The sequence below is a fragment of the Coregonus clupeaformis genome, chromosome 17 (genome assembly GCF_020615455.1).
Source record: "Coregonus clupeaformis isolate EN_2021a chromosome 17, ASM2061545v1, whole genome shotgun sequence".
Classification (NCBI taxonomy): Eukaryota; Metazoa; Chordata; class Actinopteri; order Salmoniformes; family Salmonidae; genus Coregonus; species Coregonus clupeaformis.
In genome coordinates, this window is record NC_059208.1 from 73,613,237 (window position 1) to 73,640,643 (window position 27,407).

At 43.6% G+C, this 27,407-nt stretch overlaps 1 protein-coding gene across 1 annotated transcript in view; it reads right to left on the reverse strand.

Moving 5' to 3' along the window:
* LOC121532944 (PEX5-related protein-like) overlaps window positions 1–27,407 on the reverse strand; it is a 220,362-nt gene that overhangs the window by 94,987 nt on the left and 97,968 nt on the right. Inside the window, exon 6 of the mRNA XM_041838724.1 lies at window positions 19,832–19,927. Coding sequence (XP_041694658.1) covers window positions 19,832–19,927 — 96 coding nt within the window. The remainder of the gene's footprint in view (window positions 1–19,831; window positions 19,928–27,407) is intronic.

The following is a 27,407-nucleotide window of genomic DNA, read 5'->3' on the forward strand; positions in this document are numbered from 1 at the left end:
GTCCTGGACCTCTCTGGTCAGGTCGTCCATTCTTTTATTAGTTTACTCCATCAGTATTTGGACACAACACTTGAAGTTAGTTATTCTCTTGTTGTTGTAACAACTGCTTGAAGAACTCTTTTTGCTCGTTTAAAAAATACTTCACCTGTGATAGACACACCACTGTCCTCAACAGTACTCCTGCCGGCTTTGATCTTTGTCATGGTATCAACGTAGGTTACGCTGTTACTCCTCGCAGTTCCAGACAGGGCAGGTCACAGGGACTATTGGAAACAACAAACAGCAGGGATCTAGACAGCCACAAACCCGGGACAATTTGCGGTCCCAGCCACTATGGCTAACCGCGTTGCGACTAGACTAGCTGCTACGCCAAGCAGCTCCTCAGACCTGGCCTTGGTCGGCAGGATAACTGCACAGATAGTAGCGGTCCCAGCAACTGATGACAACCGCGTTGCGGGATCCAAACTCAAAAGGTAGCTAGCTAGTAACTAAACTTTTTGAATGGACTTTCAAAACTTTCCAAAACAAAAAACTTTCCAAAACAACAAGCCGAGCTCTCCATCGTTCCGTGTTCAACAGGAAGTGACGTGTTGTGTCTCTGGGGTGGTAGAAGTGCTGCCCTCAGTGGAAAATCAAACAAGACAGTGGTTGTTGCTTATCCACTTTGCCCAGAGGATTACTTAATGAAGAGCCTCATAATTCAGCACGGACACAGGTTATCGCTTAAAAAGACCCTGCACTTCACCTGAACAGGAGCCCTATACGTACCATATAGGGTAAAGAATCACTCAATTCTGCTGGATGGTGAGCTTTTGTGGGAGATTTGATATAGATTATATCTATACTGAACAAAAATATAAATGCATCATGCAACAATTTTAAAGATTTTACTGAGTTACAGTTCATGTAAGGAAATCAGTCAATTGAAATTAATGCATTTGGCCCTAATCTATGGATTTCACATGACTGGGATTACAGATATGCATCTGTTGGTCACAGATATCTTTAAAAAAAGGTAGGGGTGTGGATCAGAAAACCAGTCAGTATCTGTTGTGACCACAATTTGCCTCATGCAGCGCAACACATCTCCTTCGCATAGAGTTAACCAGGCTGTTGATTGTGGCCTGTGGAATGTTGTCCCACTCCTCTTCAATGGCTGTGCGAAGTTGCTGGATATTGGCGGGAACTGGAACATGCTGTCGTACACGTCAATCCAGAGCATCACAAACATGCTCAATGGGTGACATGTCTGGTGAGTATGCAGGCCATGGAATTTTTTACAGATCGTTGCGACATAGGGCTGTGCATTATCATGCTGCATCCTACTACACCGGCTCTGACGCTTGTCGGATGTGGCAGGGCTTGCAAACTATTACGGACAACAAAGGGAAACCCAGCCGCGAGCTGCCCAGTGAGGTGAGCCTACCAGACGAGCTAAATGCCTTTTATGCGCGCTTCGAGGCAAGCAACACTGAAGCATGCATGAGAGCACCAGCTGTTCAGGACGACTGCGTAATCACGCTCTCCGTAGCCGATGTGAGCAGGACCTTTAAGCAGGTCAACATTCACAAGGCTGCGGGGCCAGACGGATTACCAGGGCGTGTACTCAGAGCATGCGCGGACCAACTGGCAAGTGTCTTCACTGACATTTTCAACTTCTCCCTGACCGAGTCTGTAATACCAACATGTTTCAAGCAGACCACCATAGTCCCTGTGCTCCAGAATCCGAAGGTAACCTGCCTAAATGACTACCGCCCCGTAGCACTCACGTCGGTAGCCATGAAGTGCTTTGAAAGGCTGGTCATCAACACCATCATCCCGGAAACCCTAGACCAACTATAATTCACATACCGCCCCAACAGATCCACAGATGACGCAATCTCAATTGCACTCCACACTGCCCTTTCTCACCTGGACAAAAGGAACACCTATGTGAGTATGCTGTTCATTGACTACAGCTCAGCGTTCAACACCATGGTTCCCACAAAGCTCATCACTAAGCTAAGGTCTCTGGGACTAAACACCTCCCTCTGAAACTGGTTCCTGGACTTCCTGACGGACCACTGGTAAGGGTAGGCAACAGCACATCTGCCACGCTGATCCTCAACACCGGGGCCCCTCAAGGGTGCGTGCTTAGTCCCCTCCAACACCATCATTAAGTTTGCTGATGACACAACAGTGTAGGCCTGATCACCGACAACGATGAGACAGCCTATAGGGAGGAGGTCAGGGACCTGGCAGTGTGGTGCCAGGACAACAACCTCTCCCTTAATGTGAGCAAGACAAAGGAGATGATCGTGGACTACAGGAAAAGGAGGGCCGAACAGGCCCCTATTAACATCGACAGGGCTGTAGTGGAGCGTGTCGAGAGTTTCAAGTTCCTTGGTGTCCACATCACCAACAAACTATCATGGTCCAAACACAGCAAGACAGTCGTGAAGAGGGCACGACAACACCTTTTCCCCCTCAGGAGACTGAAAAGATTTGGCATGGGTCCCCAGATCCTCAAAAAGTTCTACAGCTGCACCATCGAGAGCATCCTGACCGGTTGCATCACCGCCTGGTATGGCAACTGCTCAGCATCCGACTGTAAGGAGCTACAGAGGGTAGTGCATACGGCCCAATACATCCCTGGGGCCAAGCTTCCTGCCATCCAGGACCTATATACTAGGCTGTGTCAGAGGAAGGCCCAACACATTGTCAAAGACTCCAGTCACCCAAGTCATAGACTGTTCTCTCTGCTACCGCACGGCAAGCGGTACCGGAGTGCCAAGTCTAGGTCCAAAAGGCTCCTTAACAGCTTCTACCCCCAAGCTATAAGACTGCTGAACAATTAATCAAATGGCCACCCAGACTATTTACATTGCCCCCCCGTGTTTTTACACTGGCTACTCGCTGTTTATTATCTATGCATAGTCACTTTACCCCAACCTACATGTACAAACTACCTCGACTAACCTGTACCCCCTGTATATAGCCTCGTTATTGTTATGTAAATGTATTGTGTTACTTTTATTTTTTACTTTAATTTATTTAGTAAATCATTTCTTAACTCTATTTCTTAAACTGCATTGGTGGTTAAGGGCTTGTAAGCAAGCATTTCAGTAAGGTCTACACCTGTTGTATTCGGCGCATGTGACAAATAAAATGTGATTTGATTTTAAACATAAGGTGATGGTGGCGGACGAATGGCACTACAGTGGGCCTCAGGATCTCGTCACGGTATCTCTGTGCATTCAAATTGCCCTCGATAAAATGCAATTGTGTTCGTTGCCCGTAGCTTATGCCTGCCCATACCATAACCCCACTGCCACCATGGGGCACTCTTATCACAACGTTGACATCAGCAAATCGCTCACCCATGTAGCCGGTTTGTCTACTTCTCTGCATTGTGTTCTGGTGTATTGGTAACGAACAGGACTTTGGACACTAGTTGCCAGTTTCTAGTCTTTTATTTATCTGGATTGGATGAAATAAACACAATAAAATGAATGGTGAGCTTCTCAATGCTGCACACAGTGCACACCTCTCCTCAGTAGAATCAAAACAGACTGATACTGTACATTCAAGGGATCCAAATATTTCTTTAAAATAATACCATTACTCCAAAGTAATAATGTTCTAGTTGCGGTAACAGCTCTGCATTATAAAAATACATGTGTCGAACACGTCACATTACAAAAGATCACCGGCTATACTATAAACAGTGACAAACCAGCCACATATAAATGCAATAGACATAAGAACTGCAGCACTACATACCTGGATTGGATGAAATAAATGCAATAGAATGAATGGTCAGCTTCTCGGTGCTGCACACAGTGCACACCTAAGGTGAGGAAAAATAAAAGGAGCAAGTGCCTGCACGAGGGAAGCTACGTTACAGACAGCCTGCTAGCATATACTGTAGCTGGCTAGCCTAACATTGCACCACCTGGTAGAAAACTATTTCAGCAGAATAATATTTCATCACAAAAGGTTTGCTAGCAACACAACAATTTTGGAATACATTCTCAGACCATGAAAAACAAGATTCTCTGGTCTGAGGAAACCAAGATTGAACTCTTTGGCCTGAATGCCAAGCGTCACGTCTGGAGGAAACCTGGCACCATCCCTACGGTGAAGCATGGTAGTGTGAGCATCATGCTGTGGGGATGTTTCTCAGCGGCAGGGACTGGGAGACTAGTCAGGATCGAGGGAAAGATGAACGAAGCAAAGTACAGAGAGATCCTTGATTAAAAACCTGCTCCAGAGCGCTCAGGACCTCAGACTGGGGCAAAGGTTCACCTTTCAACAGGACAACGACCCTAAGCACACAGCCAAGACAACGCAGGAGTGGCTTCGGGACAAGTCTCTGAATGTCCTTGAGTGGCCCAGCCAGAGCTTGGACTTGAACACGGTCAAACATCTCTGGAGAGACCTGAAAATAGCTGTGCAGCGACGCTCCCCATCCAACCTGACAGAGCTTGAGAGGATCTGCAGAGAAGAATGGGAGAAACTCCCCAAATACAGGTGTGCCAAGCTTATAGCGTCATACCCAAGAAGAGTCTGTAATCGCTGCCAAAGGTGCTTCAACAAAGTACTGAGTAAAGGGTCTGAATACTTATGTAATGTAAATGTGATATTTAAGTTTTTTATACATTTGCAAAAAATTCTAAAAACCTGTTTAGGCTTTGTTATTATGGGATATTGTGTGTATATTGATGAGATAACTTTTAGAATAAGGCTGTAACATTACAAAATGTGGAAAAAGTCAAGGTGTCTGAATAATTCAGAATGCACTTCAACACATGTTCATTGTTAAAAAGGAACAGGAAGCAAACTACAGGATGAATTGGAGGTGTGTTCCTATGGGTCTAACTTTGATTCAAAAGTTCTGTGCACCATGAGCTCATGGTTTGCTTATCAAAGCACATAGAGTACCATGCATCTCCAGTTCAATTGTCTGCTTGGAGATGAATTGTAGATGCCTTGATGTTGGCATGTTTAGATCGTTATCAGTCACACAATCTTAGAAACATTCGGGAGCACAACAGGACCATGTATGACACATTCATTTCCATCTGATAACTGGAAGGCTCATCGGGGTGAGAGATTGTCTTCATACTCAGCTTCCTCTGTAACTTGCTAGAGCTTTCTCTGTACCGAATCAACAGAAATCTCCATCCAAACCAAAAGCGTCTCAGGAAAAATCAAGTCGTGAAGGTGAGTTTTCCCCTGTTTTAATCAAATACTTGGCCCACAGTTACCTTGATCCGGTCTTTTATCAGAGCTGTGATTCACAATAAAACAGGAGTTAACCTGTTGGTTTTGTAGCTTGCAGTCGGCTCTTTATTTAATAAGACCGGTATGCTTTAATTTGCTCAATATGATTGCCACTGTCCCCAAATGGCGTCAACGTTTTTTTGGGTCCCATGTTGGATAATAAGAGATTTGAAAGTCTAGGTTTGAAATAAAATGTCACCAATTACCATTCCAAAAGGATAAAAAAAAAAAGGCATATCTTTTACCCAATAGTGGCGCTCTAAACATACGCAATTTCCTATAGGAACACAGCCATTTTAAAAGTGCAGGGCTTGTGTGACGTGCCATGCCTTCCTTTTCACTGGTAATCAGATCTCATGTCGGAGTCCCAGTTCGTCCAGTAGATCCCAGTAGAAGATCACATGACGTGACTTTGCCACTTGAAACCAGATGTGTCTGGTTGGGAAAATGACCCTAGCAATCAGGGTGTTCAAGTTAACAAGTACGTTTTTTGAAATAACATATAGACAGGCAAGAAACTTATTTTCACATACATTTTTCCCATTGGAAATGATTGAGATAGATCAACGGGACATATGGAGCATACATTCAAGGTAATGTCACATTAAAGAGCGACTGCCCATAAAAAGCAACTTCTCGTTTTGAAAATGGCCTATGTGGCATCAGTAGGAGTCAAACATTTATTATAAGTGTCAAAATTGACTACAATAGGATAATTGGTCATAAAGTCAGTCTCGTCCGAAACAGAGATTTGCGAGATGATAGGAAAAAAATGACATAATGAAGGGTACCGTAACAGTGTTCCGTGGTTTGGGGTTATTTCGATCCTGCCCACATGCCCACAGCTGGCAGCACCCAAGTAATCATAAATTCGGCGCTCCAAATTTCAATGACTTAAAAACCTCAAACCAACTATAAATTGTAGAAATTCATATACATGTCAAACATGAAAATATTGTCCCATTTACATTGTGTAATTTATTGACGGTCCCTAACTATCCCCAGAGATGGGCTATCCAAAGTCAAACCAACTTTGCCACGGTCACACACCAGCTGGCTGAAACTAATTGGTGAAATAATTTGGCTAACTCTTCCCACTAACTCCACACACACACACACACACACACACACACACACACACACACACACACACACACACACACACACACACGAGACAACCACATCAAACCACACCCCGAAACCAACTCACGTTTGAATTCAGTCATGGCCGCTAGCATTTCTTAAATGAACCAAATCTAAAACAAGGCCAAAATCAGGAAGTGCAAGTCACCCTTTAATTGTGGATGGAGAAAGAAATGCATTGCATTACGATGACCACCAGGGTTTACCCTTTCCATGCATACCACATATTTGCACTTTTGGTGACTTGACCTAAACTTGCATTCTCTATGAATATGACCATAGCGCATGATTTATGGCCTGTAGGGGGAACATTGAGGGGGGCATTCTTATGACATCGCCAGCAGTAAGATTTGAGCTCGATTTCTAAAATGACATGTGCTGTTACTTTCGAATGATATGTCAATTTCTATTTTCTGACCAGAATTAAGCTCTGCGGACCCGGTACCGGGTCCAAAAACAACTGCTCAGAGTTTAACAGGTGGATGATATTTTAGGGCTTAATTCCTTGGTGTCTTTGCTCGGTCTTTTGATAAAATCCAGACATTTGGATTGGCAGCTAGCCTGTGTGACAGATATTATTTTGAGCCACTAGAGCCATTTCCTATCATTTGTTAATAAGTATGAATGTATGCATATGCTTGGCAACTTAGGGGGAGTGATCTGTGATCAATTTTTTCGGGTGCATCTCCGAGTATCATCACTTCTCGGAATTACCTGTCCCGAGGCCAGCACTTGTACATTGAGAACGAGATCAGAATGACCGCTAAGGCTTGATCAATAAATTACAAAACTAAAACAATCCATATGTTCAAATCAAAAGGCCTGGGCTGGGTTTCCCAAAATCATCGTAGGACTAAGATAATCTTAATTCCATTTAAACTAAATGGACGAAAGATGATCTTAGTGCTACGATGCTTTTGGGAAACCCAGCCCTGATAAACATGACATCAATAATGCAGCCGCATCCCAAGTCCCCGGTGCCGACACATTCAGAAATCAAAAGATGGTTTAGTATTTAGTTAAAAAGCTCAGACAAAGCCAAGAGAACAAGATGCAATACTCGTGATCATTTTAAGGAGAAAAAAACGACTTAGCCTACATTTGAACAGCACTGCAGAAGCTTCGCTATTCGGCATCTTCCCAATTAAGTAGCCTAGTTTTGTTGTTTAGCTACTTGAAGAGAGCTAGGGCCTATCACTCGTAGCCCACCACTTTCAATGCATTGTGGAAAAGTGTATATCGAATTCTACTAGATGAAGAGCTGAGATGAGTATAACATCCTGGCATTTAAACCACTTGATTTTCGAAATCCGCATAGTATTACACATTCTATTTCTGCATACTGAGAATGCGTAATGCGCAATTGCGTTGTTTCGCGTTATTGGTTAATTTCGGTAACACATCCCCATTTCTGATTATCAGCTGTTGTCAAAGCCGAAATGAGTATCACATCCGGGCATTTAAAGTATACTTGATTTTCAAAATGTCACATACTATAAAAATAAAACAATGCATACTCAAAAGGCCTACTATTTAGGACTCAAGCACAGGTATTCGGACAAGGTCAATGAGGTGGGCATGGAAATGAGCATGAATTTTAAACAAAAAGGTATTGTTCAAATCCTGATACATACAGTTGAAGTCGGAAGTTTACATACACCTTAACCAACTACTTTTAAACTCTGTTTTTCACAATTCCTGACATTTAATCCTAGTAAATATTCCCTGTCTTAGGTCAGTTAGGATCACCACTTTATTTTAAGAATGTGAAATGTCCAAATAATAGTAGAGAGAATGATTTATTTCAGCTTTTATTTCTTTCATCACATTCCCAGTGGGTCAGAAGTTTACATACACTCAATTAGTATTTGGTATCATTGCCTTTAAATTGTTTAACTTTTGTCAAACATTTCGGGTAGCCTTCCACAAGCTTCCCACAATAAGTTGGGTGAATTTTGGCCCGTTCCTCCTGACAGAGCTGGTGTAACTGAGTCAGGTTTGCACGCTTTTTTAGTTCTGCCCACACATTTTCTATAGGATTGAGGTCAGGGCTTTGTGATGGCCACTCCAATACCTTGACTTTGTTGTCCTTAAGCCATTTTTGCCACAACTTTGGACGTACAGTGGGGAAAAAAATATTTTGTCAGCCAACAATTGTGCAAGTTCTCCCACTTAAAAAGATGAGAGAGGCCTGTAATTTTCATCATAGTACACGTCAACTATGACAGACAAAATGAGAAGAAAAAAACCCAGAAAATCACATTGTAGGATTTTTAATGAATTTATTTGCAAATTATGGTGGAAAATAAGTATTTGGTCACCTACAACAAACAAGATTTCTGGCTCTCACAGACCTGTAACTTCTTCTTTAAGAGGCTCCTCTGTCCTCCACTCGTTACCTGTATTAATGGCACCTGTTTGAACTTGTTATCAGTATAAAAGACACCTGTCCACAACCTCAAACAGTCACACTCCAAACTCCACTATGGCCAAGACCAAAGAGCTGTCAAAGGACACCAGAAACAAAGTTGTAGACCTGCACCTGGCTGGGAAGACTGAATCTGCAATAGGTAAGCAGCTTGGTTTGAAGAAATCAACTGTGGGAGCAATTATTAGGAAATGGAAGACATACAAGACCACTGGTAATCTCCCTCGATCTGGGGCTCCACGCAAGATCTCACCCCGTGGGGTCAAAATGATCACAAGAACGGTGAGCAAAAATCCCAGAACCACACGGGGGACCTAGTGAATGACCCGCAGAGAGCTGGGACCAAAGTAACAAAGCCTACAATCAGTAACACACTACGCCGCCAGGGACTCAAATCCTGCAATGCCAGACGTGTCCCCCTGCTTAAGCCAGTACATGTCCAGGCCCGTCTGAAGTTTGCTAGAGTGCATTTGGATGATCCAGAAGAGGATTGGGAGAATGTCATATGGTCAGAAGAAACCAAAATATAAATTTTGGGTAAAAACACAACTCGTCGTGTTTGGAGGACAAAGAATGCTGAGTTGCATCCAAAGTACACCATACCTACTGTGAAGCATGGGGGTGGGAAACATCATGCTTTGGAGCTGTTTTTCTGCAAAGGGACCAGGACGACTGATCCGTGTAAAGGAAAGAATGAATGGGGCCATGTATCGTGAGATTTTGAGTGAAAACCTCCTTCCATCAGCAAGGGCATTGAAGATGAAACGTGGCTGGGTCTTTCAGCATGACAATGATCCCAAACACACCGCCCGGGCAACGAAGGAGTGGCTTCGTAAGAAGCATTTCAAGGTCCTGGAGTGGCCTAGCCAGTCTCCAGATCTCAACCCCATAGAAAATCTTTGGAGGGAGTTGAAAGTCCGTGTTGCCCAGCGACAGCCCCAAAACATCACTGCTCTAGAGGAGATCTGCATGGAGGAATGGGCCAAAATACCAGCAACAATGTGTGAAAACCTTGTGAAGACTTACAGAAAACGTTTGACCTGTGTCATTGCCAACAAAGGGTATATAACAAAGTATTGAGAAACTTTTGTTATTGACCAAATACTTATTTTCCACCATAATTTGCAAATAAATTCATAAAAAATCCTACAATGTGATTTTCTGGATTTTTTTCCCCTCGTTTTGTCTGTCATAGTTGACGTGTACCTATGATGAAAATTACAGGCCTCTCTCATCTTTTTAAGTGGGAGAACTTGCACAATTGGTGGCTGACTAAATACTTTTTTTCCCCACTGTATGCTTGGGGTCATTGTCCATTTGGAAGACCCATTTGCGACCAAGCTTTAACTTCCTGACTGATGTCTTGAGATGTTGCTTCAATATATCCACATCATTTTCCTTCCTCATGATGCCATCTATTTTGTGAAGTGCACCAATCCCTCCTGCAGCAAAGCACCCCCACAGCATGATGCTGCCACCCCCGTGCTTCACGGTTGGGATGGTGTTCTTCAGCTTGCAAGCAACCCCCTTTTTTCTCCAAACATAATGATGGTCATTATGGCCAAACAGTTCTATTTTTGTTTAATCAGACCAGAGGACATTTCTCCAAAAAGTACGATCTTTGTCCCCATGTGCAGTTGCAAATTGTAGTCTGGATTTTTTATGGTGGTTTTGGAGCAGTGGCTTCTTCCTTGCTGAGTGGCCTTTCAGGTTATGTCGATAAAGGACTCGTTTTACTGTGGATATAGATACTTTTGAACCTGTTTCCTCCAGCATCTTCACAAGGTCCTTTGCGTTGTTCTGGGATTTATTTGCACTTTTCGCAACAAAGTACATTCATCTCTAGGAGACAGAATGCGTCTCCTTCCTGAGCGGTATGGCGGCTGCGTGGTCCCATGGTGTTTATACTTGCGTACTATTGTTTGTACAGATGAACGTGGTACCTTCAGGCATTTGGAAATTGCTCCCAAGGATGAAGCAGACTTGTGGAGGTCTACCATTTTTTTCTGAGGTCTTGGCTGATTTATTTTGATTTTCCCATGATGTCAAGCAAAGAGGCACTGAGTTTGAAGGTAGGCCTTGATATACATCCACAGGTACACCTCCAATTGACTCAAATGATGTCAATTAGCCTATCAGAAGCTTCTAAAGCCATGACATCATTTTCTGGAATTTTCCAAGCTGTTTAAAGGCACAGTCAACTTAGTGTATGTAAACCTCTGACCCTCTGGAAGTGTGATACAGTGAATTATAAGTGAAATAATCTGTCTGTAAACAATTGTTGGAAAAATGACTTGTGTCATGGACAAAGTAGATGTCCTAACCGACTTGCCAAAACTATAGTTTGTTAACAAGAAATGTGTGGAGTGGTTGAAAAACTAGTTTTAATGACTCCAACCTAAGTGTATGTAAACTTCCGACTTCAACTGTATAAGAGGCTCAGAGACATTTCTAGGTTTCCTGGTTACTGATGGGATAACTAGAGTTGTTCAGAGTTTCTCCTCACTTTCAATGGATGGGAACACTAGAGTCAAAGCTTCTATAGTCACATAGTCCTATGATGAATCTACCTAGCTGTACTAATTACTGTAATTGTGCCTTCCCCTGTGATACCTGATACATCTGGCTCCAAAATGACTGGCCTATTTACCCTCCTATTGGTAGACGGTGGAAAGTTGTGCACAGTGGCAATTTTAGCATGTAAATCTTGGTGGAGCAAACTCAACATATTTTTTTTAGATGCATGCCAGCAAAGCCAATACACAACACTAAACAGTACATTAATTGCACTATAACGGTGACAGACGGTGCCCACAAACTGTTAAGGCCTACATAAAGCTGTCCGGACATCAGAGCTTTCCTTTCAGTACCATGGAGTGAATCATTACCACCGCTACACCTGGCTATCAGCGGAGCTTCGTCTGTCAGCGAAACAGTTAATTCAGCCTCATTTACTGCCTTTTTAAAAACCATAGCTAATATGGCTGACTTGCTTAAATAAATATGGTTTCTACTGACTCCTTGTGGATTTGTGTATCTTGATAAGATCCGCATTCTCCTTCAATAATAACGAATGCCGACATGTGTTTTGACTTTTGAACCATACACAAACATTACATTACATTACATTACATGTATGTTCAGTAAATTCATAATGTTTGCTCTTTTACTGAGGAGTGGCTTCCGTCTGGCCACTCTACCATAAAGGCCTGATTTGTGGAGTGCTGCAGAGATGGTTGTCCTTCTGGAAGGTTCTCCCATCTCCACAGAGGAACTCTGGAGCTCTGTCAGAGTGACCATCGGGTTCTTGGTTACCTCCATGACCAAGGCCCTTCTCCCCCGATTGCTCAGTTTGGCCGGGCGGCCAGCTCTAGGAAGAGTCTTGGTGGTTCCAAACTTCTTCCATTTAAGAATGATGGAGGCCACTGTGTTCTTGGGGACCTTCAATGGTGCAGACATTTTTTGGTACCCTGCCCCAGATCTGTGCCTCGACACAATCCTGTCTCGGAGCTCTACGGACAATTCCTTCGACCTCATGGCATGGTTTTTGCTCTGACATGCACTGTCAACTGTGGGACCTTATATAGACAGGTGTGTGCCTTTCCAAATCATGTCCAATCAATTTAATTTACCACAGGTGGACTCCAATCAAGTTGTAGAAACATCTGAAGGATGATCAAGGGAAACAGAATGCATCAGAGCTCAATTTCCAGTCTCGTAGCAAAGTGTCTGAATACTTATGTAAATAAGGTATTTCCGTTTTTTTTTTTATATATACATTTGCAAACATTTTGGCTTTGTCAATATTGGGTATTGTGTGTAGATTGATGAGGATTTTTTTTATTCAATCCGTTTTAGAATAAGGCTGTAATTTAACAAAATGTGGAAAAAGGGAAGGGGTCTGAATACTTTCCGAATGCACTGTATATAAGCAATTTAACAATGGAGATGTACAAACTATGGCATAAAGGAACGATGAGCGGATAAGAGGCAAGCCGTGATTTCGATTAAGACAATAATGAGCAAGCTAAGACGGACGTTGTCGATATGTTTATTTGTTCAGGGATTTTGAAATGGACAGCGACATAATTCAGAACATGGGCCGTTCTGACAGTATTCTCCCTGTACACCAAGTCAGAACCGTAGGATAAATAACAGCGGCATATAAGCAGACACTGAAAGCTCTTACAATATTAATTTCTCTAAAACAGAGGGGGAGAGGGACCCAATTATTATGGTGAGACACATGGGCTACTAACAGCTTACTACACAACATACACTTAGTATTAATTTCTTAGTTACAGTATACAGTGAGGAGAAAAAAGTATTTGATCCCCTGCTGATTTTGTACGTTTGCCCACTGACAAAGAAATTATCAGTCTATAATTTTAATGGTAGGTTTATTTGAACAGTGAGAGACAGAATAACAACAAAAAAATCCAGAAAAACGCATGTCAAAAATGTTATAAATTGATTAGCATTTTAATGAGGGAAATAAGTATTTGACCCCCTCTCAATCAGAAAGATTTATGGCTCCCAGGTGTCTTTTATACAGGTAACGAGCTGAGATTAGGAGCACACTCTTAAAGGGAGTGCTCCTAATCTCAGTTTGTTACCTGTATAAAAGACACCTGTCCACAGAAGCAATCAATCAATCAGATTCGGTGAGGAATCAGCCCAGAACTACACGGGAGGATCTTGTCAATGATCTCAAGGCAGCTGGGACCATAGTCACCAAGATAACAATTGGTAACACACTACGCCGTGAAGGACTGAAATCCTGCAGCGCCCGCAAGGTCCCCCTGCTCAAGAAAGCACATATACAGGCCCGTCTGAAGTTTGCCAATGAACATCTGAATGATTCAGAGGAGAACTGGGTGAAAGTGTTGTGGTCAGATGAGACCAAAATCGAGCTCTTTGGCATCAACTCAACTCGCCGTGTTTGGAGGAGGAGGAATGCTGCCTATGACCCCAAGAACACCATCCCCACCGTCAAACATGGAGGTGGAAACATTATGCTTTGGGGGTATTTTTCTGCTAAGGGGACAGGACAACTTCACCACATCAAAGGGACGATGGACGGGGCCATGTACCGTCAAATCTTGGGTGAGAACCTCCGTCCCTCAGCCAGGTCATTGAAAATGGGTAGTGGATGGGTATTCTAGCATGACAATGACCCAAAACACACGGCCAAGGCAACAAAGGAGTGGCTCAAGAAGAAGCACATTAAGGTCCTGGAGTGGCCTAGCCAGTCTCCAGACCTTAATCCCATAGAAAATCTGTGGAGGGAGCTGAAGGTTCGAGTTACCAAACGTCAGCCTCGAAACCTTAATTACTTGGAGAAGATCTGCAAAGAGGAGTGGGACAAAATCCCTCCTGAGATGTGTGCAAACCTGGTGGCCAACTACAAGAAAGTTCTGACCTCTGTGATTGCCAACAATGGTTTTGCCACCAAGTACTAAGTCATGTTTTGCAGAGGGGTCAAATACTTATTTCCCTCATTAAAATGCAAATCAATTTATAACATTTTTGACATGTGTTTTTCTGGATTTTTGTTGTTGTTATTCTGTCTCTCACTGTTCAAATAAACCTACCAATAAAATGATAGACTGATCATGTCTTTGTCAGTGGGCAAACGTACAAAATCCGTAGGGGATCAAATACTGTTTTCCCTCACTGTACATATCTCCCTGGCATATTACATCATTTATGCTGTAGCATACAAGACATATTTTTGGAGTCGCTGTTGTTGTGCTGTGCTCACTTGAACAGGAAGGTGGTGCGGCCGTTCTTCTTGTGGGAAAACTTTGTCATCAAAGTCTGGCATTCTCTGGATGAAGTCATGCTGGATTGACAGCACGGCCAATGTATTCAACATTTTCTGGCCAATGGTGTGGTGTGGGAATGTTTATCCTTTTAATCTTGGAAAAGAGACCCTTTCAGACAGATGTTTTTAATCCTTAAACCCAGACTTGGACCACACACACTCTCCACTGAATAACAGGCAAGGGAAGCAAAATAGTGATTGCTTTGCGACGCTCACAATAAGCCACTGATTCCTTCCAAACCACTTATTTTCGAATTTGCCAGTAGATTATCGATGTAATTCATAATGATGAATGATTGTCTAGCTATCTAAGATTTTGAGTATGATGTTGACATAATCAGTCCAATCAAAGCTACGGTAGATAAAAACGTGATTTGACGTCATTTTATCTGTTGCAATGACCTTGAGCCTGGACGGGGACTTCTACTGTAAATCTATGGCAGCACCCAAGGGGGCTTGAACTGCCTAGCTCTCCCTGTAGATTCTGCAGTGATGTAGTGTCCCCATGAGTGTCATAACACTGAGCCAATCACGGCGCAACTAGAGAATATTACCAATGCCTACACTATGTGCTTTCACTGGCTGCCCCTCCACCACAGAAAGCACTGAGATGGGATGAAACACCTGCATTTTGGAGCTGCCTTACTCAAGAAAGAGAGTATACCATTTGGTATGCGGCTTTATTAACTCAATGATTATTTATTTTTTTACATTGTTTGCAAACTGATATGTGACACGAATTAATTCCAGAATAAAGACAAATCAATAAAACATTCAGTACCAGTCAAAAGTTTGGACACACCTACCCATTACAGGGTTTTACTTTATTTTACTATTTTCTACATTGTAGAATAATAGTGAAGACATCAAAACTATGAAACAACACATATGGAATCATGTAGTAACCAAAAAAGTGTTAAACAAATTAAAATAGTATATTTGAGTGTCACGTACGATGAAGGACGGGTCAGACCAAGGCGCAGCGTGAAAGGCATACATGTTTATTTCACCGATAAACACACTAACAAAAACAACAAACCAACGAAACGTGAAGTCCTAAGGCTAAACACAAAACAAGCCTCTAACACGGAACAAGATCCCACAACCCATGATTGCCAATAGGCTACCTAAGTATGATCCCCAATCAGAGACAACGAGCGACAGCTGTCTCTGATTGGGAATCACACCCGGCCAAACATAGAACTACAACACCTAGAACGTAAACATAGAAAAACTAACATAGAATATCCACACCCTGACTCAACATACAAGAGTCCCATGAGTCAGGGCGTGACATTGAGATTCTTCAAAGTAGCCACTCTTTGCCTTGATTACAGCTTTGCACACTCTTGGCATTCTCTCAACCAGCTTCATGAGGTAGTCACCTGGAATGCATTTCAATTAACAGGTGTGCCTTGTTAAAAGTTAATTTGTGGAATTTATTTCCTTCTTAATGTGTTTGAGCCAATCAGTTGTGTTGTGACAAGGTAGGGGTGGTATACAGAAGATAGCCCTATTTGGTAAAAGACCAAGTCCATATTATGGCAAGAACAGCTCAAATAAGCAAAGAGAAACGACAGTCCATCATTACTGTAAGACATTAAGGTCAGTCAATACAGAAGTGCAGTCGTAAAAACCATAAAGCGCCATGATGAAACTGGCTCTCATGAGGACCGCCACAGGAATGGAAGACCCAGAGTTACCTCTGCTGCAGAGGATAAGTTAATTAGAGTTACCAGCCTCAGAAATTGCAGCCCAAATAAATGCTTCACAGAGTTCAAGTAACAGACACATCTCAACATCAACTGTTCAGATGAGACTGCGTGAATCAGGCGTTCATGGTCGAATTGCTGCAAAGAAACTACTACTGAAGGACACCAATAAGAAGAAGAGACTTGCTTGTGCCAAGAAACACGAACAATGGACATTAGACCGGTGGAAATATGTCCTTTGGTCTGATGAGTCCAAATTTGAGATTTTTGTTTCCAACCGCCGTGTCTTTCTGAGACGCAGAGTAGGTGAACGGATGAATGCCGCATGTGTGGTTCCCACTGTGAAGCATGGAGGAGGAGGTGTGATGGTGTGGGGGTGCTTTGCTGGTGATACTGTCTGTGATTTACAGTGGGGGAAAAAAGTATTTAGTCAGCCACCAATTGTGCAAGTTCTCCCACTTAAAAAGATGAGAGAGGCCTGTAATTTTCATCATAGGTACACGTCAACTATGACAGACAAATTGAGAAAAAAAATCCAGAAAATCACATTGTAGGATTTTTTATGAATTTATTTGCAAATTATGGTGGAAAATAAGTATTTGGTCACCTACAAACAAGCAAGATTTCTGGCTCTCACAGACCTGTAACTTCTTCTTTAAGAGGCTCCTCTGTCCTTCACTCGTTACCTGTATTAATGGCACCTGTTTGAACTTGTTATCAGTATAAAAGACACCTGTCCACAACCTCAAACAGTCACACTCTAAACTCCACTATGGCCAAGACCAAAGAGCTGTCAAAGGACACCAGAAACAAAATTGTAGACCTGCACCAGGCTGGGAAGACTGAATCTGCAATAGGTAAGCAGCTTGGTTTGAAGAAATCAACCGTGGGAGCAATTATTAGGAAATGGAAGACATACAAGACCACTGATAATCTCCCTCGGTCTGGGACTCCACGCAAGATCTCACCCCGTGGGGTCAAAATGATCACAAGAACGGTGAGCAAAAATCCCAGAACCACACGGGGGGACCTAGTGAATGACCTGCAGAGTGCTGGGACCAAAGTAACAAAGCCTACGATCAGTAACACACTACGCCGCCAGGGACTCAAATCCTGCAGTGCCAGACGTGTCCCCCTGCTTAAGCCAGTACATGTCCAGGCTCATCTGAAGTTTGCTAGAGTGCATTTGGATGATCCAGAAGAGGATTGGGAGAATGTCATATGGTCAGATGAAACCAAAATAGAACTTTTTGGTAAAAACTCAACTCGTCGTGTTTGGAGGACAAAGAATGCTGAGTTGCATCCAAAGAACACCATACCTACTGTGAAGCATGGGGGGTGGAAACATCATGCTTTGGGGCTGTTTTTTCTTCAAAGGGACCAGGACGACTGATCCGTGTAAAGGAAAGAATGAATGGGGCCATGTATCGTGAGATTTTGAGTGAAAACCTCCAGCCAATCAGCAAGGGCATTGAAGATGAAACGTGGCTGGGTCTTTCAGCATGACAATGATCCCAAACACATCGCCCGGGCAACGAAGGAGTGGCTTCGTAAGAAGCATTTCAAGGTCCTGGAGTGGCCTAGCCAGTCTCCAGATCTCAACCCCATAGAAAATCTTTGGAGGGAGTTGAAAGTCCGTGTTGCCCAGCGACAGCCCCAAAACATCACAGCTCTAGAGGAGATCTGCATGGAGAAATGGGCCAAAATACCAGCAACAGTGTGTGAAAACCTTGTGAAGACTTACAGAAAACATTTGACCTGTGTCATTGCCAACAAAGGGTATATAACAAAGTATTGAGAAACTTTTGTTATTGACCAAATACTTATTTTCCACCATAATTTGCAAATAAATTCATAAAAAATCCTACAATGTGATTTTCTGGAAAGAAAATTCTCATTTTGTCTGTCATAGTTGACGTGTACCTATGATGAAAATGACAGGCCTCTCTCATCTTTTTAAGTGGGAGAACTTGCACAATTGATGGCTGACTAAATACTTTTTTCCCCCACTGTATTTAGAATTCAAGGCACACTTAACCAGCATGGCTACCACAGCATTCCGCAGCGATACGCCATCCCATCTGGTACTATCTGTGTAAGGGCTATTTGAACAAGAAGGAGAGTGATGGAGTGCTGCATCAGATGACCTGGCCTCCACAATCACCTGACCTCAACCCAATTGAGATGGTTTGGGATGAGTTGGACCTCAGAGTGAATGAAAAGCAGCCAACAAGTGTTCAGCATATGTGGGAACTGTTGGAAAAGCATTCCAGGTGAAGCTGGTTGAGAGAATGCCAAGAGTGTGCAAAGCTGTCATCAAGGCAAAGGGTGGCTAAGTTGAAGAATCTAAAATCGAAAATATATGTTTATTTGTTTAACACTTTTTGGGTTACTACATGATTCCATATGTGTTATTTAATAGTTTTAATGTCTTCTCTATTATTCTACAATGTAGAAAATAGTAAAAATAAAGAAAAACCCTTGAATGAGTAGGTGTGTCCAAGCTATTGACTGGTACTGTATATCTTTTTTTTTGGCTAAACAGGTGGGGCTCAATACAGGTGGGACTCTGCTCACCTGCCCTGAATGACGGGTCACCACTGGTTGTGCATATTTTTCTAGGTCGAACCCCCAATGAACCTCAGTTGGTGCATTTAGCATGGACTATTAAGCTGTCAGCGAGTGTCATCGGAGTGAGAGAGCACGCAGTCACAAATATAATAGAGATCCTTTCGCACAGAGATAGGAGGGCTTGATGAGTCAAAAATAAATCTACCTCAAAGCGGCTTTTGGCAGACAGTGGTGTCATACCAGCTATTATCAAAGACGGTTAGGATAATGGGCTTTAAAGCGAAGTTGAAAAGTGATATTAGAAACTTCCTCTGTGTGTTAGGTTCATGGATGTATGTGTCAATAACAAGCCAATGTTTTCAGGTTTATTGCAATATGTCATATCACTGTCACTTATTGGTTTAAACCTTGATGACCTGAACCAATCAGCAAATCCATCAGCCTGTATCTAGGACCAAAGGGCTGCATCTCAATAGCACTGATCTGAGGGCACATGATATCTGAAAGAAGCAATATGGATGATGGGATGGCTACTTGGAATTTCAGAAAGCTAGCACAGCCTATTGAGAATCACTGGTGAGGGTGAAGAAGCTCTACTCTGTGAGTGTGACCGGGCGGGGTTTGAAACCCGATATCCTGCACACCATAAGACTGTGTTGGCACACTATGCTAAAGTCTATGCATTAGCACTTGGAAGTCTTCAAGTCTGAGGCAAAGTAACTTATGACATGAAGCAGTGCCTTGTATCACTAACAAAGTTCATTCATTTCTTATTTCAGTGTGCACTCTCTAGTTCTGCTATAATATAGAGAAATAAAGCAACCTTGTGTCTATATTGAGGAACAATTCAAGAGTTAAGCGTGTCTTAAATCCCCCTCCACTTACCTCGACAGCCGCCTTGGCACGCTCAAACTCTTCCTCCAGGGACTGGTTTCTGGACAGGAGGGCACCGCCACCGAACCGCTCTTTACTCAGATGGCCCTGTTTCACACAGACACACACACACAGAGAGAGGGGTGCAGGGTCAGCCATCTCTGCCTTCCCCGGGAGGGGCAAATGTCACTGCCTCGGCAAAGCCTTTGACATGCTCAAGAAGGCCAGCGGCTGGCAGAAGTGCCTCCGTCAGCGCCTCTCAGCCCCCTCTAACACTCTTCGCACTTATCAGCGCCACTCTTCTCTCCCCCCTCACTATTTCGTCTCGATTACGGATTCATTCACCTCTCTGGTGGCCAGGTCTTACATCGCATGCCCTTTGTACACTTTCCATTGCATTATTATAACTCAGAAATATACTGATTGTAGCTTTGTTATAGCATCTGACAGTACCTTGTGCTTAGGGCTGTTGCAGTGACTGTATTACTGCCACACCGGCAGTCATGACCGCAGTCAAATTCCACGTGACCATTGAATCACGGTAATCTCCTCTCATGCTCTCTGGACATGCATTGGTAGTATCCAACTTGCTAATGACATCAGGTCGCTAATGGCCTGTTACTCAGCGCTCTATTGTCCCTCTAACCACTCTGACATCAATGCAAATGCAATCGAAAATCACATCAAACACTTATCAAACCAGTATCATGCTTTTAAAACTCCCCTCACTGTGATGATCAATTTGAAGAAAGTTCAACAACAGGGTGAAACTGAGTTGAAAACATGGTAGTTGTGGATGTTGTTTCAAAGCCAAACACAACAAAATGGACAGAGCTTTCTATGTTGATGATTAATTCAAAACACCCATACACATACAGTTCCAGTCAAAAATGTGGACACACCTACTCATTCAAGGGTTTTTCTTTATTTGTACTATTTCCTACATTGTAGAATAATAGTGAAGACATCAAAACTATGAAATAACACATATGGAATCATGTAGTAATCAAAAAAGTGTTGAACAAATCAAAATATAGATTCTTCAAAGTAGCCACCCTTTGCCTTGATAACAGCTTTGCACACTCTTGGCATTCTCTCAACCAGCTTCATGACAACCTCAAACAGTCACACTCCAAAGTCCACTATGGCCAAGACCAAAGAGCTGTCAAAGGACACCAGAAACAAAATTGTAGACCTGCACCAGGCTGGGAAGACTGAATCTGCAATAGGTAAGCAGCTTGGTTTGAAGAAATCAACTGTGGGAGCAATTATTAGGAAATGGAAGACATACAAGACCACTGATAATCTCCCTCGATCTGGGGCTCCACGCAAGATCTCACCCCGTGGGGTCAAAATGATCACAAGAACGGTGAGCAAAAATCCCAGAACCACACGGGGGGACCTAGTGAATGACCTGCAGAGAGCTGGGACCAAAGTAACAAAGCCTACCATCACTAACACACTACGCCGCCAGGGATTCAAATCCTGCAGTGCCAGATGTGTCCCCCTGCTTAAGCCAGTACATGTCCAGGCCCGTCTGAAGTTTGCTAGAGTGCATTTGGATGATCCAGAAGAGGATTGGGAGAATGTCATATGGTCAGATGAAACCAAAATAGAACTTTTTGGTAAAAACTCAACTCGTCGTATTTGGAGGACAAAGAATGCTGAGTTGCATCCAAAGAACACCATATCTACTGTGAAGCATGGGGGTGGAAACATCATGCTTTGGGGCTATTTTTCTGCAAAGGGACCAGGACGACTGATCCGTGTAAAGGAAAGAATGAATGGGGCCATGTATCGTGAGATTTTGAGTGAAAACCTCCTTCCATCAGCAAGGGCATTGAAGATGAAACGTGGCTGGGTCTTTCAGCATGACAATGATCCCAAACACACCGCCCGGGCAACGAAGGAGTGGCTTCGTAAGAAGCATTTCAAGGTCCTGGAGTGGCCTAGCCAGTCTCCAGATCTCAACCCCATAGAAAATCTTTGGAGGGAGTTGAAAGTCCGTGTTGCCCAACGACAGCCCCAAAACATCACTGCTCTAGAGGAGATCTGCATGGAGGAATGGGCCAAAATACCAGCAACAGTGTGTGAAAACCTTGTGAAGACTTACAGAAAACGTTTGACCTGTGTCATTGCCAACAAAGGGTATATAACAAAGTATTGAGAAACTTTTGTTATTGACCAAATACTTATTTTCCACCATAATTTGCACATAAATTCATAAAAAATCCTACAATGTGATTTTCTGGAGAAAAAAAAATCTCAATTTGTCTGTCATAGTTGACGTGTACCTATGATGAAAATTACAGGCCTCTCTCATCTTTTAAAGTGGGAGAACATGCACAATTGCTGGCTGACTAAACACTTTTTCCCCCCACTGTATGTATATGTGGGTAGAGTTAAAGTGACTATGCATAAATAATTAACAGAGTAGCAGCAGCGTAAAAATATGTGGTGGGGGTGGGGGTGGGGGTGGGGCGGCAGTGCAAATAGTCTGGGTAGCCATGATTAGCTCTTTAGGAGTCTTATGGCCTGGGCGTAGAAGCTGTTGAGAAGTATTTTGGACCTAGACTTGGCACTTTGGTACCGCTTGCCATGCGGTAGCAGAGACAACAGTCTATGACTAGGGTGGCTGGAGTCTTTGACAATTTTGAGGGCCTTTCTCTGACACCGCCTGGTATTAAGGTCCTGGATGGCAGGAAGCTTGGCCCCAGTGATGTACTGGGCCGTACGCACTACCCTCTGTAGTGCCTTGCGGTTGGAGGCCGAGCAGTTGCCATAACAGGCGGTGATGCAACCAGTCAGGATGCTCTCGATGGTGTAGCTGTAGAATTCTTTGAGGATCTGAGGACCCATGCCAAATCCTTTCAGTCTCCTGAGGGGGAATAGGCTTTGTCGTGCCCTCTTCACGACTGTCTTGGTGTGTTTGGACCATGATAGTTCGTTGGTGATGTGGACACCAAGGAACTTGAAGCTCTCAACCTGTTCCACTACAGCCCCGTCGATGAGAATGGGGGCGTGCTCAGCCCTCTTTTTTTCCCTGTAGTCCACAATCATCTCCTTTCTCTTGATCACGTTGAGGGAGATGTTGTTATCCTGGCACCACACGGCCAGGTCTCGGACCTCCTCCCTATAGGCTGTCTCATCGTTGTCGGTGATCAGGCCTACCACTGTTGTGTCGTCGGCAAACTTAATGATGGTGTTGGAGTCGTGCCTGGCCATGCAGTCATGGGTGAACAGGGAGTACAGGAGGGGACTGAGCACGCACACCTGAGGGAACCCCGTGTTGAGGATCAGTGTGGCAGATGTGTTGTTACCTACCCTTACCACCTGGGGGAGGCCCGTCAGGAAGTCCAGGATCCAGTTGCAGAGGGAGGTGTTTAGTCCCAGGATCCTTAGCTTAGTGATGAGCTTTGAGGGCACTATGGTGTTGAATGCTGAGTTGTAGTCAATGAATAAAATTCTCACGTAGGTGTTCCTCTTGTCCATGTGGGAAAGGGCAGTGTGGAGTGCAATAGAGATTGCATCATCTGTTGGGGCGGTATGCAAATTGGAGTGGGTCTAGGGTTTCTGGGATAATGGTGTTGATGTGAGCCATGACCAGCCTTTCAAAGCACTTCATGGCTTCAGACGTCAGTGCTATGGGTCGGTAGTCATTTAGGCAGGTTATCTTAGTGTCCTTGGGCACGGGGACAATGGTGTTCTGCTTGAAACATGTTGGTATTACAGACTCAGTCAGGGACATGTTGAAAATGTCAGTGAAGACATTTGCCAGTTGGTCAGCACATACTCGGAGTACACGTCCTGGTAATCCGTCTGGCCCTGCGGCCTTGTGAATGTTGACCTGCTTAAAAGTCTTACTCATATCTGCTACGGAGAGCGTGATCACATAGTCATCCGGAACAGCTGGTGCTCTCATGCATGCTTCAGTGTTGCTTGCCTCGAAGCGAGCATAGAAGTGGTTTAGCTCGTCTGGAAGTCTTGTGTCACTGGGCAGCTTGCGGCTGTGCTTCCCTTCGTAGTCTGTAATAGTTTTCAAGCCCTGCCACATCCGACGAGCGTCAGAGCCGGTGTAGTACGATTCAATCTTAGTCCTGTATTGACTCTTTGCCTGTTTGATGGTTCGTGGGAGGGCATAGCGGGATTTCTTATAAGCGTCCGGGTTAGAGTCCCGCTCCTTGAAAGCGGCAGCTCTACCATTTAGCTCAGTGCGGATGTTGCCTGTAATCCATGGCTTCTGGTTGGGGTATGTACGTACAGTCACTGTGGGGATGACATCATCAATGAACTTATTGATGAAGCCAGTGACTGATGTGGTGTACTCCTCAATGCTATCTGAAGAATCCCGGAACATGTTCCAGTCTGTGCTAGCAAAACAGTCCTGTAGCTTAGCATCTGCGTCATCTGAACACTTTTTTATTAACCGAGTCACTGGTGCTTCCTGCTTTAGTTTTTGCTTATAAGCAGGAATCAGGAGGATAGAGTTATGGTCAGATTTGCCAAATGGAGGGTGAGGGAGAGCTTTGTATGCGTCTCTGTGTGTGGAGTAAAGGTGGTCTGGAGTTTTTTTTCCTCTGGTTGCACATTTAACATGCTGGTAGAAATTAGGTAGAACGGATTTAAGTTTCCCTGCATTAAAGTCCCCGGCCACTAGGAGCGCTGCCTCTGGATGAGCGTTTTCCTGTTCACTTATGGCCTTATACAGCTCATTCAGTGCAATCTTAATGCCTGCATTCGTTTGTGGTGGTAAATAGACAGCTATGAAAAATATAGATGAAAACTCTCTTGGTAAATAGTGTGGTCTACAGCTTATCATAAGATACTCTACCTCAGGCGAGCAAAACCTCGAGACTTCCTTAGTATTTGATTTTGTGCACCAGCTGTTGTTTACAAATATACACAGACCGCCACCCCTTGTCTTACCGGAGTCAGACGTTCTGTCCTGCCGATGTAGCGTATAGCCCGCTAGCTGTATGTTATCCATGTTGTCGTTCAGCCACGACTCGATGAAACATAAGATATTACAGTTTTTAATGTCCCGTTAGTAGGATAACCGTAATCTTAGGTCATCCAATTTATTCTCAAATGATTGAACATTGGCTAATAGGATTGATGGAAGAGGCAGTTTACTCGCTCGCCGTCGGATCCTTACAAGGCACCCCGACCTACGTCAACGATTTCTCTGTCTCTTTCTCATGCGAATGACGGGGATTTGGGCCTTCTCGCGTGTCTGTAGGATATCCTTCACGTCTGACTTGTTGAAGAAAAAATCTTCGTCCAATACGAGGTGAGTAATCGCTGTCCTGATATCCAGAAGCTCTTTTTGGTTATAAGAGACGATGGCAGAAATATTATGTTCAGAAAAAATTACAAATAACGCGGAAAAACACACATAATAGTACAATTGGTTAGAGCGCTGTAAAACGACAACCATCTTCTCCGGCGCCAATCGTCTGCCCCTCTTGTGACGATAACGGAGATCATCCGTTCCCCTACTCTGCGTCTAACAAAGACATGGCGGTTGAAAACAAAAATCTCACATTTGGACTCATTAGACCAGAGGACAGATTTTCACCGGTCTAATGTCCATTGCTCGTGTTTCTTGGCCCAAGCAAGTCTCTTCTTATCATTGGTGTCCTTTAGTCCTCTGAACAGTTAATGTTGAGATGTGTCTGTTACTTGAACTCTGTTAAGCATTTATTTGGGCTGCAATCTGAGGTACATTTAACTCTAATTAACTTATCCTCTGCAGCAGAGGTAACTCTGGGTCTTCCTTTCCTGTGGCGGTCCTCATGAGAGCCAGTTTCATCACAGCACTTGATGGTTTTTGCGACTGCGCTTGAAGAAACTTTTCCGGATTGACTGACCTTCATGTCTTAAATGGACTGCCGTTTCTCTTTGCTTATTTGAGCTGTTCTTGCCATAACATGGACTTGGTCTTTTACCAAATAGGGCTATCTTCTGAATACTACACCTACCTTGTCACAACACAACTGATTGGCTCAAACGCATTAAGAAGGAAATAAATTCCACAAATTAACTTTTAACAAGGCACACCTGTTAATTGAAATGCATTCCAGGTGACTACCTCATGAAGCTGGTTGAGAGAATGCCAAGAGTGTGCAAAGCTGTAATCAAGGCAAAGAGTGGCTACTTTGAAGAATCTCAATGTCACGCCCTGACTCATGGGACTCTTGTATGTTGAGTCAGGGTGTGGATATTCTATGTTAGTTTTTCTATGTTTACGTTCTAGGTGTTGTAGTTCTATGTTTGGCCGGGTGTGATTCCCAATCAGAGACAGCTGTCGCTCGTTGTCTCTGATTGGGGATCATACTTAGGTAGCCTATTGGCAATCATGGGTTGTGGGATCTTGTTCCGTGTTAGAGGCTTGTTTTGTGTTTAGCCTTAGGACTTCATGTTTCGTTGGTTTGTTGTTTTTGTTAGTGTGTTTATCTGTGAAATAAACATGTATACCTTTCACGCTGCGCCTTGGTCTGACCCGTCCTTCATCGTACGTGACACTCAAATATACTATTTTGATTTGTTTAACACTTTTTTGGTTACTACATGATTCCATGTGTTATTTCATTGTTTTGATGTCTTCACTATTATTCTACAATGTAGAAAATAGTAAAAAGAAAGAAAACCTTGGCATTTTTCCTAATTTGTTGCCTTACAACCTGGAATTAAAATTGATTTTTTGGGGGTTTGTATCATTTGATTTACACAACATGCCTAACACTTTGAAAATGCAAAATATCTTTGGGGTGAAACAAACAAGAAATACTTCAGCGTGCATAACTATTCACCCCTCCAAAGCCAATACTTTGTAGAGCCACCTGTTACAGGAGGGGGTCGCAGTTCTGGAGCGACCCACTAGGTGTCATCCTCCGACAACCTTAGGCACCTGCTCACTCACAGTCTGGACTAATCATTATCTTATTGGTGTCACTTGTTTCTACCTGTTCACCTGTGTATTTATGCCCTCACTTCCGTAATTTTGTATCCTGGTTTTGGGACCACCAGTAAAGATCCTTGTTTCACCATCTCTGCCTACTGTCTATCCTGCACTGCACCTGGGTCACACCTCACACCAACCCAATTACAACTGCAAGTGTCTTGGGGTATATCTCTATAAGCTTGGCACATCTAGCCTCTGGGATTTTTGCCCATTCTTCAAGGCAAAACTGCTCCAGCTCCTTCAAGTTTACATTTACATTTTAGTCATTTAGCAGACGCTCTTATCCAGAGCGACTTACAGTTAGTGAGTGTATACATTATAATTTTTTTGATTTTATTTTTTATACTGGCCCCCCGTGGGAATCGAACCCACAACCCTGGCGTTGCAAACGCCATGCTCTACCAACTGAGCTACCTCCCTGCCAGCCATTCCCTCCCCTACCCTGGACGACGCTGGGCAAATTGTGCGCCGCCCCATGGGTCTCCCGGTCGCGGTCGGCTACGACAGAGCCTGGATTCGAACCAGGATCTCTAGACCACTGCGCCTTAGACCACTGCGCCACTCGGGAGTTAAGTTGGATGGGTTCCGCTGGTGTACAGCAATCTTTAAGTCATACCACAGATT